This window comes from Rousettus aegyptiacus, unplaced genomic scaffold (genome assembly GCF_014176215.1).
Source record: "Rousettus aegyptiacus isolate mRouAeg1 unplaced genomic scaffold, mRouAeg1.p scaffold_m13_p_6, whole genome shotgun sequence".
NCBI classification, from domain to species: domain Eukaryota; kingdom Metazoa; phylum Chordata; class Mammalia; order Chiroptera; family Pteropodidae; genus Rousettus; species Rousettus aegyptiacus.
Window position 1 is genome coordinate 3,010,798 of NW_023416309.1, and position 15,001 is coordinate 3,025,798.

The 15,001-nt window shown below is 35.6% G+C and overlaps 1 protein-coding gene across 1 annotated transcript in view; it reads left to right on the forward strand.

The window, feature by feature from the left end:
- Positions 1-15,001, forward strand: part of GLUD1 (glutamate dehydrogenase 1) — a 36,987-nt gene that overhangs the window by 2,426 nt on the left and 19,560 nt on the right. The window contains exons 2-3 of the mRNA XM_016142803.2: positions 13,186-13,266; positions 13,794-13,849. Of these exons, the coding sequence (XP_015998289.2) occupies positions 13,186-13,266; positions 13,794-13,849 (137 nt within the window). The remainder of the gene's footprint in view (positions 1-13,185; positions 13,267-13,793; positions 13,850-15,001) is intronic.

The following is a 15,001-nucleotide window of genomic DNA, read 5'->3' on the forward strand; positions in this document are numbered from 1 at the left end:
GCTTGTACTAGAGTGTAAGGTACAAGTCTCTGTTCGATTATCCCATTTACAAGAAGACATGCTACCGAAAGCACTATTAACTCCCAGCGTAGAAACGTAGAGAAACTGAATTGCAACTAATAAATAGTAGGAAGCATTGCAAGATAATATGAAAAAAATAGCTTCTATAAAGTGATAGGTTTATTCTCTTTAGGAATTTGAAAGACTGGAGAGAAAAAGGTTGGGAGGATTGCATAGTTATGAAAGCCCTTAAAAACATTTTAATGTGCTTAAGATAACGGTATAAATAAATGATCGGCAAAAATGTGGATGCTTTAGATTTCCATGCTTTGCTTTGGTGACACTCCAGGATCTTTCTACCCATTTATTACCTTCGCCTGATTGCAGAGAATGTATATTCTAAAAGGAACTTAACTTTCGGTGATTTTTTTTTCCTCTAATTAAACATTTAAAGTTCAATTGTTGTTTTGTTTTTGATTTAAAAGAAAGTTGTGAACCTCCTTGGATTCACTCTGGTCTTAGAAATACGGACTATATTAGGTAATTGAGATTTTAAAAGATGCTTTAGGTAGTCCTTACTACACTAAGTCCTTCCCTCTTAAAGCATACCTTAAGCATACTAATACACCTTTTTCTCCCCACCCTCACTCAACTGTCTTCTTTACTAATGTTCGTTGCCCCCCAAAAAAACCTTGGCTGCCCCTCTTTATCCATTTCCTAACCCTCAACTTTCTGTATGTGTCTGATCTTTCCTCAAGAGCTACCTTATACGTGAGTTTTCTGAAATAAAATTCTCAATGTTAAAGCAAAGCAGCAATTTAATTATAATTTAAGGGAAACGGGTGGTTTTAAGACCTGGGGGTGGCTGATGTGTACTTTATTCCAAGTAAATATTTAATATTGTTTTTGTGCTTCTCTTTTCCCACATACCAAAATTTTCAGCAAGATGAACATTGTGGGAATTTCCACTTTGAGAAGACTTCAAAAATTCTTATTTATGTGTTTGAAAACATCCGTGATTGTTCCTATTAACTTTCTCAGAGTAAATTATGTATTTTAATTGGCTGTGGTTCTGGCTGAGACCAGACTAACTTTTTAGAAGAAAGTTTATAATTTAAAAATTGCTCAAGGGGAAAGTACAGATTGATTATAGCAATTAACTACAAATAATGGGGGGGGGGTGTTAACCCATTGACTTGATTTAAGAACAAAACTGCAAAAAGGAAACAGTAGGAGGTAGATAGTCCTTTGTTCTTGTCTTTGAGCAACAGGATGCAGGGGTGGAGAGCAGGGGAGGCAGCACAATGCAGTATTAGTCTCCCTCATCCTCTGGGATACAATCGTTGGGTGAATGGAAGTACTTTGGAGAGGACTGCAGAAAATACCGATATTGCCTTCACTGAAAAAAAAGTTTCTGACTTCCCTGTGCTGAATTGACAACCATCAAAACTTGGGTAATATTGAATGAACTCACACTTTCTAATATTTTTTAAAGTGGGAGTGTGTGTCTGCATCTGCTACAAGATTTAAAATGTGGACGTTGTAGGTAAATTTAGGATTAACACAATCTGAAAGTTCAGTTAGATGACAGGTAATTTGTGTGTCTTCTAGCCCTTGGCCCTGAAGTTTTCATTGTTATTGTTGTTGCTACGGTTGTTGTTTTTAATACTTTTTAGTTAAATATGCAACTGTGTCACTATTATAAAGGCCTTTTTATTTCAGGAAAAAAAATGGGGAGGGGCGGAAGCTGTAAACATCTTCCCCTCGAGTGCCAAATCAAATATGCTAAGGAAGGAGAAGCTAATAGTGACGACCTATATCAGATTGTCATTCCGTCTTCCATTCGGTCTTCCTGCCTCTTTGTGTGAATCCATCTAGCTAGTTTGCTTTCCCTATTAAACCTCCTTGTGCACGAAGGCAAACACTGCTAACTCATTTATGCACTGTACACACTTTGTGAGAATTGGGGCATTAAAAGTTGGAGGACAAGCAGCAGTATTAAACCCCAATAAAATGGGCAGTGTTGGAATTTTAAGTACAAAAAATGAAAAATTGAATATGAACTTTCTGACTTACAGTGGAAGAAATTGGATTTAGCACTGGGCTTTTTTGGGGGGGGGAGGGTTCCAATTATGTTAAAGATACAGAGGGTTCTAGCAAGAACCAGTAAAGACTAAAAATAACTTGGATGTTGAAAATTTCCTAGATAAGTCTCTGACATGAGACTTCTAGTTTTGTTTTTTTCTATTTTGCATAATAGATTTTCATAATACAAATACTAAAAAGCTGCTAATACCATTTTAATGTAGCACATCATTTCATAAATGGCCCAAGATTGCTCTGTGCAACAAACCCCAATTAAAATAACATTCAAATATTCAATGAAAGTTACAAAATGAAAAGTAAAGTGGCTCTACCTCCAATTCTTCCCCGCAAAATAATGAAAAATCTTAAATCTAAAACTGAACGACCTGTCCAGATTAATCAATATTTTCCCCTTTCCAGAGGCAGGAATTAATGCAGATTGAAGTTCTCTCTCTATCAAGACTTTAAGTGTTGATGTATGAAATACTGTTCATAAAGGCAGGAAAGGTTTTATGAAGAGCAAGAAGACCACCTGGGAGAGGGCTGCTCTAACCTTTTTCATTACCTTTCAGAAAAACAGTGGTATATGGGAGATTTTGCCTTCACAAAGCAAGGGGTATCAATGATAGCTAACATTTATTGAGCTCTATGTGTACACTAGATGTTTTGCTAAGAGCTTTTCATACATCATTGCTTTTATTTCTCATAACAACCTCATGGAATACACTATTGTCCCCGATTTTCAAATGTGGATACTAAGGCTGAAGAGTCTAGTCTCCTTTGGCAAAGTTACATAGTTAATAAGCAGTGAAGTTGGGGTTCAGACTCCAGTCATTTGATTTCAGCACCCACTTTCTCAATTATTATTGTCTGGGATTTACTCAGGTAAAAAGTTACAAATTATGTCTTGGGGTAAGCATTGTTTGAGAACCAAGTCATGCCATTGACACAATGATTCCTAACACTAGATCATTTGAAATTTGTTAAAAAGCATTAGAAGGTCTACCTTCTTCCCAGCAAATAAATCCATATTCAAACAAATGTGTATATAAAACTCATTCATAGATGACATCTAAGCTTTGGTGTTAAATGTTTAATGTGTAGCAAGAATAACATATTTCTGTACAAAATTGTTGCTACATGTATCTTTAAGGGTTTCATTGGGATAATTTTTAAATGGCTTGCTTTCTTCTGAGTGGCTCTTCCTTAAAAACTAAGAAAAGTCTTGAGGAAATATCGATGACCAATAGACATGAAAAGATGCCTCAAGGTCACTAATCAGAGAAATGCAAATTAAAAACAGTGAGATATCACCTCACACCTATCAGAATGTCTATCTTCAATAAATCAAAGAACAAGTATTGGAGAGGATGTGGAGAAAAGGGAACTCATACACTGTTGGTGGGATTGGAAATTAGTACAGCCATTATGGAAAGGAATCTGGAGGTTTCTTAAAAAATTAAAAATGGATATGCCTTTTGACCCAGCAATTGCACTTCTGTGTATTTATCCAAAGAAAGGCAAAACAATAATCAGTAAGGATCTATGCACACCTATGTTCATGGCAGCACAATTTACAATAGCCAAGATAATGGAAGCAACTTAAATGCCCATCAACAGATGAATGGATAAAGAAGTTATGGTTCACATATGCAATGGAATATTACTTAGCCATTTTTTTAAAAAAAAGAAATCCTACCTTTTACAAGGACATGGACAGACCTGAAGTTATTATGCTGAGTGAAATAAGACAGAGATAAATGCCACATAATCTCACTTACGCAGAATCTAAGGAACAACAACAACAAAAAAAACATCAAAAACACTCACATATAGAGGACAATCTGATGATGGCCAGAGGGGAGGGGGTTTGGGGGTCTGGGAGAATGGAGTGAAAGGTTAAAGAAGTACAAATTAGTCATTGATAAATGGTCAGGGGATGGAGAAGCATAGCATGGGAATGCAGTCTGCATTAATGTAATGGCTAGACGGAGAACCAGAGAAGAGAGAGCAATTAGGGGGATCGTTTTATAAAATATTTAACTGTCTAACTAATGTACTGTATACTTGAAACTAATCAAATTTTAAAAAATATGCATAACATGAATGGCCTTACAGCTATATAGGTTTTGGGTTCACTAAAAACAACATAGAAATAAAACAACAAAACAAAAGATTTTTCCTCAAATAAAATTCAAAGCTCTTCTGGCAAAAAAAAAAAGAAGAAAAGTCTTTATCAAAAATTGCTATTATTCCACTTCATTATTCTTGGAAAAACTGAGAGAATTTTTCTGAAGTGCTTCTTGGCTAGAAGAAAATGTGAACATAAGACAAATGAAAATTATAGAAGTTGTCAGTAATATTTCTGTTGCTGTTTATAACTATCACAAATATGTCAACATAGGCTTTTTAGAAAGCATTTTGTACATATTGGGCCTTAGGATTTAAATGAACTCTTTAATCACTTTTACTAAGAAACAACAAAGGAATAATTAAGGCTAATAGTACCCATATTGAGCCTTTACTGAATAAGAACTATGTTCATTACAAACCGTAAACTATATTCCAGATAAATCAGTTTTTTCTCTCCCTTATAGACAAGAGGTTTTCAACTTCGTGCTTAAAGAATGTTCCTTAGTTCATGGGGATTTCTGATAGTTAATATGTTCACTGCATGTCTTTTAATTGCCTTCTCTGTGTCAGGCTCTGTGCTGGGAGACTATCCCTAAAAGAGTTAAAAGTAAACCCAAAGCTGATTTTTTTAAATGATTTTTCATTGATTTCCGTAAAATAGAGCAGAATCCAAAATCTCTTCTGCACTACATCATTCTCTTTGCTTTAAGCTCACAGTATTGTTTCTACATTTTCCTTTCCCAGAAGCTGTCAATAAGTGACAAGTTGAAAGCACACCAAACAATGTGTTGCTGCAAAAAGAGTTCAAAGAGGGTACCAGGAAGAGACAGTTGGAAGTAGGGAAAGCTGTATAGGAATTGAATAGGGGAAAGGTCATTTAAGAGAGAAGTAGAGGGATGGCTTCAGCCCAGGTAGGAGGTGGAACTATGTGTGATGGGGTCAAGGAGACTGTGTGTTTGTAAATAGTGAGAAGTAAGGTTGTGACATGATAAATATTTATTTGGCCTCCTGTGCCTCCCTCTCGCTTCTAACACAGAGCTAAAATCCTTGTAATTTCTGAGTAACAGGGGTGCTAGGTGCATCTTTTGTTTTACTATTTGGTTTTGACTCCAGTTCCTGACATAGAGCTCATAAAAAAAAAAAACCCTTGTAATTTCCTGAGTTGTAGAGGTTGGTAGGTGCATCTTACAGTTTCTAAATCTCTTGGAATTTCCTGGGTGATAGGAACATCTTTTGACATGAGACAATTCTTTTTTTTTTTTTTATGGTGACATTGGTTAAGAAATCCAGTAAGTTTCAACTGTACACGTAAACAATAAGGCATATATATATTTACACCGTGTATTCACCTTCCATAGTTAGATTTCTTTCTGTCACCACATATTTGACGCCCTTTACCCCATCTACCTCCCCCCTCTCCCTCTGGTAACCACTAGTCTATAGCCCATGTCCACGAGCCTCTGTTTGTTTGTCCTGTTCATTTGTTGCTTTTAAGTTTATATCCCACATATAAGTGATAATCATGTGATTTTCAACTTTTTCTGTCTGGTTTATTTTGCTTAGCATCATTATCTCGAGGTATGGACCTCAAGGCAATTCTTGATTGGCTTCTAGATAGCTTCAAGATGGTGGTTAAGCCACTGGAAAGACAAAGCCATGATTAGAGGCTTGGAACTTTCATCCCTGCCCCCTATCCTCCAGGAAGGGGAGAGGTACACCAGAGTGAGTTAATAATCATGCCTATGTGAAAGAGCCTCCTAAAAATGCCTAAGCTACTGGGTTTGGAGAGCTTTCCAGTATGCATTCATGTACCAGGAGAATGGTGTGCCCCAACTTCTCTGAGACAGAAGCTCCCGCACTCAGGACCCTTATAATAAACTGGTAAACCTAAGTAGTGTTTCCCTGACTTCTGTGAGCCATTATAGCAAATTATCAAACCTGAGGAGAGGGTTGTGAAAACCTCTGATTTGTAGCCAAGTTGGACAGAAGTGTGGGTACCACATACTTGTGACAGAAATGGAGAGAAGTCTTGTGGGACAGAGCCCCATGGGGTCTTCACTAACTTCGGGTAGTCAGTGTCAGAATTTAATTAAATTGTAGGACACCCAGTTGGTGTTCGCAGAGAACCAGGAGAATTGTTTGGTATAGAAAACCCACAGATTTGGTATCAGATGTATGTGAGCAGAAACAGTTCTCCTTTGAGGTTTGTTATATGGATAATGATAACCCTAGGAGGCCACATGAGACTGTGCAACAGTGGAACAGAGAATGAAGTGATAGGTGATAGCAGAGGAAATGGAAAGTAAAAAACAGATAAAAACATTTTGAAAAAAGGATAGTATTACTGAACAGGTAGGATATATGGAATGAAGAGCCACAAGATAACTCAAATTTCTAGCCTAAGACACTGGTAGAAAAAAAAAATAGTATCAGGAACAGAAAAGTGTTATTAGGAAAGAGGAATGGGTTTGAAAATAATGGAAATATGGTGTAAAATGATTTTAGGAAAATTGGAATTACAGGCATATACATTCACAATCTTACCTTTGCAAAGCACAGTCTCTTCCAGTGGTGCCTATCCATATCTGTCTCCTGTCTCCCTATAATTCTTCTCTTCCTTTCTTAAGATCCATCTAAAATACCACCTGGACTTGTAAATAATTTATATGAAACTGGATATCTGAAATTTCAAGCTGTTACTCCCTTTGAACCTTTTTATAGCAAGTTACTGTTAATCTTAAGCGAAATGTCATGCAGCTTCATATTCATCAATTTTAACTAGCATCATTTCCAAAACCTGTTTGGTATAGTGTGACTAAGTTTACTGCTAGAATCATCAGAATAAGAAATCTTATTTAAAAATTGCCAGGATTCTCTTTTAAACGTGTATTTTTTCTCCCATTAAGTTATTGGGCAATAACTTAAATACTTAAGCACAAAACAAAGCTGTATGTTCTGTAGATATGTATATATATAAATGCAGGGAAATGATTTGGAAGGATACATAAATACGTTTAAGTTGCTAAAAACAGTCTCTCCAAGGAGGTTTGGAGTCACAAATGGTAATCAGAGGAAACTTCGCTTTTTCCGTATTTAAATTTTGATGAAAACATACATGTTATATAATTTTAAATTTCTTAATGAAATGAAATATTTTTATTGCATTTTTCAAACATCAGTTAAACATTTGTTTTCCAGACATTTTAAGTTTGTCTTTTCAAACTGCTTAAAATAAAGATTTTGATAATGAGTTAAAACACTTCAGTGTTTGTTTCCCAATCTTCTTAACATAGTACATGGTTACTATCAAAAGGTATGATTTTGCTTAGCTCCTGTACTAAATGCTCCTTCCCAGTGCTGAATGAGTTTTTATCTGAGACATCTAGTATTTTACATGGTCGTTACTTGCTGATAGGTACTAGTACCTCACTGTCTTTGCCTCTCCTCATTTTTAATTATGTTGTGCTGTTCTATTGCAAGTTATAAAATTCAATTAGTATTAAGTGAGAAAATAGATTCTACTGAATAAATGGCAAGAGTGTTCCTGCACTAATTTTAGGAATTCTAAGATATTTTTTGCTTCCCTAGGGGTTCTAGCTTATGGTAGAGTTCTTGATTACAGAATAAATAGTCTCTGAGAGAATACAGTTGGAAATTTGATTTCTGATGAATAAATCAAACCTATTAAAAGATCTAGGTTCAGGTAATTTTAAAAACCATTTGAATTTTCATGAATGTGTTTAATGATTCATCATTAGAAACAATGGTGACTTAGTTGCTAGGAGCTTTTTTGTGTTTCTGGTTTTGAGTCAGCTAGTAAAAGGAAAAAAAAAAATAAGCAAATTCAAGCTACTCAGTTGTGGTTTTCCCTGACGCTTTCAAGCTGGTGTGTTTTCTTCATCACCACAGCAACTTCAGCTAGTTTTTTGCTTTTGATTTTTATTTCTCCTGTAAAAACTTAGTATACCCCAACTGTTAGACTCTTGAGGATAATAAGGAATATCTTTGTTAATTAAGAGGCAGAGAAATGTTTTGTGCTGTGTATAGTTAGCAGATGTCTGCATTTCATTAATGTTCTTTTGAAACATCCAGATACCAGTTAGCTCAAAATAATGAAATAGTAGGTTAATTTCTCTTGAATAAAAGGGATGATTTCAAAGTTCTCATTGTAGTAAGTACTTAATTCTATCCCCAGCCCCTCCCCACAACTTTACCAAGTTTGATAAATAATCAACATTTTCATGGGTGGTGTTCTTGGTTTCGATGAATTGAAAACACGGATTACTCTGTCAGCCCATGAGAATGTGGTCCTTGATTTTGACTTGTTTCTAATAATATGTCTTTTGGTCCATAGCTGTGATATCAGCCCATCACTTGCTAATTTAATGAGGTTTTTTATTGAAAGTTCCTCCATTCTATGAATTTCTTACACCTGCCAGCACTGTTGTTCAAAGACTTGGTTGATCTCTTCGCCAACTATAGTAAGCTAGTGTCAAAAGCTAACAGATAGTGCTCTAGGACTTTAGGATAACCCCCCAAAAAACTATAATTTACTTCATTTCTAAAATAAAAATTTTTGTTTTTTCTAGTTTCTGTCCATGTGCATCTATCTGATCCCCAACGGTCCTGTTCACATTTAGCCTTCTCTGCTCTGCCACACTGCCCATCCCATCATAAAGGAGAAAAGGCTTGGTTTTATAAAAAATGAGAATATTCATACTTGCCAATATGATCCTCCTTCATTTTGCTTTAAAACATTTAAAAGTTTTCTGGTTTTCCTGTATGTGTGTGTGTGCATTACTGTTATTTGGCATTATTGAACAGCTGTCTTCAAATCAAGTATTAAAATAGGCATTCAAAAATGCTAGGTTTTCCCTTTCTTTGAGAACTTTGAGTGTATATCACATAATTTTGTCCTTTGGTGCTCCAATTCTGCTAATTTCTTATAATCTACTGAATTTTCAAATTTAGTAGAGAGTATCCTCTTATTGCAGTCATATTCTTAGTAGCCATTAGAATGTGGTTAAGAATTTTCAGGTGACAGTATATTTTTAGTAATTTTTTTTGGTTTCCAATCCCAGAAGAGGAAGAGCAACTAGCTTTCTCTGGGTGTGGTAACTCCTTTATTACCGAAGTTTGTTTTGTCTCAAGTATTGCAATGGAGTATTTTACTTATGAGAGTACTTTAAGATTTTCTGTTTTTCAGATTAACAATGTAAGTAACTCTATACTAACTAGTATATCGGCCAACTTCCAGAAGTGAAAACATGTTGGTGATTAGTTAAAAAGTTGAAAATGTGTTTCTTCTTTAGCCCAGGCTGTACCACCTGCATTTGCTTCTAGGCCCCTCTGGGCCCCCACCCTTATCTGCTCCAGCCCTTGTTCCCCTGACTTTCTTTATAGTGCCTCCCTGCTTTCATTTATTAGTTCTTCATTGGTTCATAGCCTGCAGAAAATGCCTGTGGTATAAGGTAATTTATGCAACTTCTGAGTCTTGGCTGGCTGTCGAACTCTCTAAATGGGTGCGGCTAAGAAAGAAATTTTTGCTTTAAAAACAGGAATTCCTGGGTTCTGTCCAGTGGAAACATTTTTTTTTATATATATACATGCAGTTTCTGACTCATTATCCTAGGACTTTTGCAGAAACAAGACATTTACATTGTTTTATAAACAGAAGGGTCTGGATTCTAATTAGCATGTATGTCTTAAAACACCGGTCTTCTCCACTATCCAGTAGAGTGTTCCTATGAAAACTTTCCTAAGTCAAAATGATGTAAACTGAAGATGCAATTACCATCAGTTTGTATGGAAAATGTTTGAGCATTCCCTAACCCCTCAAACAATAACTTACCAAATCATACCAAATAACATATAAAACCTAAAATAACCCTAACATGTAAAAACAGCGCTGCTCCTGCTTCTCAGGGTACAGCTCACTGCAGAACAGATGCTGAACACTATTTTTGATTTTTCATAAAAGTGAAAATCTCTTCAGATTTCTTTTGGTTAGTGTAAATAGATACTAACGTAGGTCTTTCATAAAAGTGGAATGACATAACTCAAAAAGCAGAGGATACCTATAGTATTAAGATTGCTGTCTGATTTATGATAATTACTATTTCACGATATTTTTTTAGTCTCCCACTGAATGCATTACTTGTAAGCACTGGGTAAGGCAAAGTAACTTTTTCCTCCATGTAAGGAAACAGGGAAAATTAAAATAGTGACTATTTCTACGAGCTCTTAAAAAGTAAATGATAAACATGCTTTATGTGTAATAGGAGAAATACTGAATACTGGTTAATAGTAAACTATTTTACTATCCCCATGAGAAGTAGTGAAATCAAGTTACATTAAGCTGTTTAAATTCTTATTAGTTTAGACTTTAAAAAAATAAATTTATTTGCCACTAGTTTGTATTACTTTTAATAGCAGTCATAAGAGTTGAAATTGAAGTATTGGCCATGTGCAGACGTTGTACCAGCAGCCTCACATGTATTGTCCCATACAATTCTGACATGAAGCCTAAGAAAGCAGTGTTTGCACCTCCCCAGGTGAGCAAGCACAGACACCCACAGCAGTTGCTACTGGGCCAAGGTCACTGGTTAGGAAGTACTGGACAGTGCATCGCACCCACGTCCCTGGCCTAGCATAGTTTTGCATTTTGTTTAAAGATATAAATGCTTGGTCTTAATATTACTTAACAAATTTTATTTTGTTGTATGGAGTACTTTTTAGGTCCTTGCACTTTTGCTTTTTAGTACTTTTTAGTCCTTTCATATGTATAGACACTTTTGATGAATTGTGTCAAACTTATATGTTTATGGAAAAGATTAACCTTAGGCACCAGGAATTAAAGCAGTAAACAAAGCCAGACAGTAAACAAGTATGTAAAAAAATTAGTGGTAAAACATTAAATAAAGTAGAAGGGGCTAGAAAGTGGGGTGAGGAAAAGGTGCTATTTTAAATAAGGTGTTCAGGGATGGCTTCTGGGAATGAAGAAAATTTGTTTATTTGTTTGTTCTTTCATTTGTTTCAGTGAAAATTTATTATATTTAGAATTAACCGGCTGGACTAAGCTTCAATGATCCCAATTTTGTTGGCAACATCCAAAGCATCATAGTTAGGAGCCAGCCGAACATATGCCATCTTCTCTCCATCAGGCCTGATCAGGGTGTTGACTTTGGCCATGTCAATGTCATAGAGCTTTTTCATAGCCTGTTTGATCTGGTGCTTATTGGCCTTGATATCCACAATAAACCCAAGTGTATTGTCGTCTTCTATCTTCATGGATGACTTAGTAGTCAGGGGGAACTTGATGATATCCTGGTGGTCAAGCCTGGGGAAAGTAAAATGGGGTCACCTGGCCTAAGCCCAGTAGAACGATAGGCCCTCTTTTGGAGTGCAGGTGCATCGGACAATTGAAGAAAGTTTTTAACAGGGACCTGAACAAAATGGATAAGGAAGCAAGCTGTACAGAATTTCTATATGCTAAAAAATCATAATCATTTCTCATTCCTAAACTTTTAATAACAAATAAACTTACTCCACATGTAGTTGTTCTAAGAGCTCAGTTTTCTAAATACAATAGTTTTGTTTTTCCAGTAGGCCAAAAAAATAAGTTCAGCTTCAGAATTTGCTCTTTATGATCAGATACACAATAGATAAAATTCTCTTAAAAGGTAAATTAGGTATAGATAGATATTTTCTATTCGTAAGAAAACAACTTTTAAAAATGAGTAGGGACATTTTCTCAAACTGCCAGTTCGAGATGTTATATATTTCTAATTGAAAAACTTATTCCCAGAATTCTTTAAAAGATGTCTGTGGGTACCCCATTTCTTAATATTCTCTGTGAAAGTTGTACCAAACTTCATCCAGATACCCTTCATCACACAGAAACACACACAGTGTCAGGGAACCCCAAGCAGTGTATAGTCAAACAGCAGCCTCACTCAGGGCTTTTTCTTTGGAGTTAAAAAACAATGAACCATAGAACTATAGAAGACCCAAGGTGGCTTAAACAAGCAAAACTTAGGATGATTGACCAAGACCCCTAAAACTAAAGTGGTGGGTATGCCTACTTTCTGTGTCCCCTCTGCCAAACACATAATCACTTCTAAGTACCAAGGACATTAAGACTCAGAGTTGCCTATCTGCTTGGCCACCTCCTATCCTTGCAGAAAAAGTGAAGAGAATTGCTCCTCTCAGAGAAGGAAACATGACTTTCTCAGCTTTTATCTCTTGGTTGAAAGGCTAGCAATGGGTGAGGAGAGTAATGAATGGGAGGACCTCTGGGTATACCTGTTTAAAGCCAAAACTTCTATTTAGATATCCGATATCCAAGTTGAATCTGTCAGATCCTGTTGACTGTCCATCTGCCCATATCTGTGTTATAAGAAAGCAAAAGTCTTAAACTCTCTGCCACCAAATCACCAAAACAAAAAGTAAAAGAAAACTAAAAAAGCCTTTACCAAGTTAGTTGCCCTTGTAAAAGTGTAAAAACCATTCATTTGAAGGTACTTGTCTTGTGAAATCATGGTTACTGTTACTCCCCATGGAGTTGTAAGTCCCTGAAGGACAAGACTAGTTCTTATTCCTCTCTAAATCCCCAGGAATTACGTTCGATGCTTGCATATCCTACTCCATATCTACAGAAAGCAAAAACTGGACTTCAACATCAGTCTTTTTCTCTTAGCTCTCAGAATACTTAAAATCAAATTCAGTGCTCCTTCTGTAGCTCTTTCTAGGTGTTTGTTTAGCACCTTTACCTTTTGAGCTATCGTATTGACTGTTCATCATAAGCATCTTCAAGCGTTCTTAGAAATAACCAGGGTGTAAAATATAAAAAGTGGGAGGATATTCAATTTGTGGTAAATGTGTAACCTATCAGAAACATATTCTATATACGTTCCCTTCTTTCTAACTGCGCCCCCCCCCCCCTTATTTTTATTTAAACATCGCCAGGTATTCGTTACAGCACTGATGTGAGTGTAGACGAAGTAAAAGCTTTGGCTTCTCTGATGACATATAAGTGTGCAGTCGTTGGTAAGTAAGTGACCTTTGTTTCTACTCTGGGGAAATATGTTTACATACAAGATTATTTTTCAGATGTTAGAGAAATAGACTTTGTAAGAGCTGATGTTTTTTTAAGTTGCACTGTTTAAGGCTTACATCATTTTTCAATTTGTCTTAATTAAGATTTAGTCTTTTTAAATGGGGAACTTTTTATAGCAACTAATTACATCTTCTCTAAGCATAGATCTTTGTTTAAAGCCCCTTCCATGCTCTGTAAATAAAACCTAATCATAGAAGGAAATTAAATATGCTGCTAACTTTTAGAAGTAGTAAAGTACACTGATTAAATATGCATTGTAACTTGCCTAGGCTTATCACATCTGTTCACTAGAATTTTGAAGTACAGTATTTTGGAAGAGGTCAGTATGGGTTTATTGCATGAATTTTCTGAAATTGAAGCTTAAAGCAACCCACATTTTTGTAATATTAACATAGTGTTTTTGTCTTAATTTTGTTATCCTTTATATGGAATAACAACTTTCAGCCTTCTATTTCAGATGTGCCATTTGGAGGTGCCAAAGCTGGTGTTAAGATCAATCCCAAAAACTACACTGTAAGTATTAAAGTGACATTTGTGCACAGGGTGCTTTTACAGAGGACTTGAAATTGGTAGACAGCTGTATATCTTCCATGCTAGTAAGATTAACGGTCTCTACTTCCTTTTAAAAGGAATGGAAAAACAAGTAAATAACTCATCGAGTGTTTGCCATATAAAAGGTCATCTGCTAAATATCAATGTCCTTTTTCATTTTCTTACTTGGTTAAAAAGTAATTAATACCTTCATACTTTGGGGCACTGATCCATGATTATAAATTACTATGATCTGAGATTTTTATATCAGGATCTCAAGATTCAAGTGACAAATATCTTAAGTAATCTGTTAAATATCTTATTGTTTATGCTGTCAGTTCCAAGATAATTAAAGCTAGTTGTTCCTGTGTTTTATAGTACCAAATTAACATCTGTATATAAATATAAATATATATGATTTTATTCTTTTAAAAATTAGCCATTTAAATGAAACTATTCCATAGGGATTACTCATAGGGTCTTATATTAATAACAGAGAACAGGAACTAGGATTTGAGTCCTAGTTCTACTCTGTTTGAATAACCTATTTCTGATCTCTCATTTTCTTATCTTTAAGATGGAAACACTTGCTTGAGTTCTGAGAAGAACAAGATATGAAAATGTCCTATAAACAGAAAATATGATATAACTGTTATGGCCACATATGGCTTTTCTGTCAAATTTTCAAATTAGTTTCAGCATACAGTACATTGGTTAGATATATATAGTTCATAAAATGATCCCCCCCCACTTGCTCCCTCCCTCCCCTGGCCCTCCACCTAGCCAACATATTAATGCTAACTGCATTCCCTCTGCTGTGCTCCCCATCCCCATAACCATCCCATCAACTATTAATTTGTACTTCTTTAACCCTTCACCCCATTCTCCCAGCTCCCTATGTCTGTCACCAAATTGTCTACTACATTTGTGAGTCTGTTTTTGATTAGTTCTTTTTGTTCCTTAGATTTGCATGTAAGTGAAATCATACGGTATTTATTTTCTCTATCTGATTTAAATACCTTCTAGGTCCATCAAGGCAATATCTGTTTCTATCTCCTTCCTTTTAGTCTGTGTGTGTGTGTTTTAATCTTAAGTGAGTCTCTTGTAGGCAGCATGTAGGGGTCTTGTTTTCTT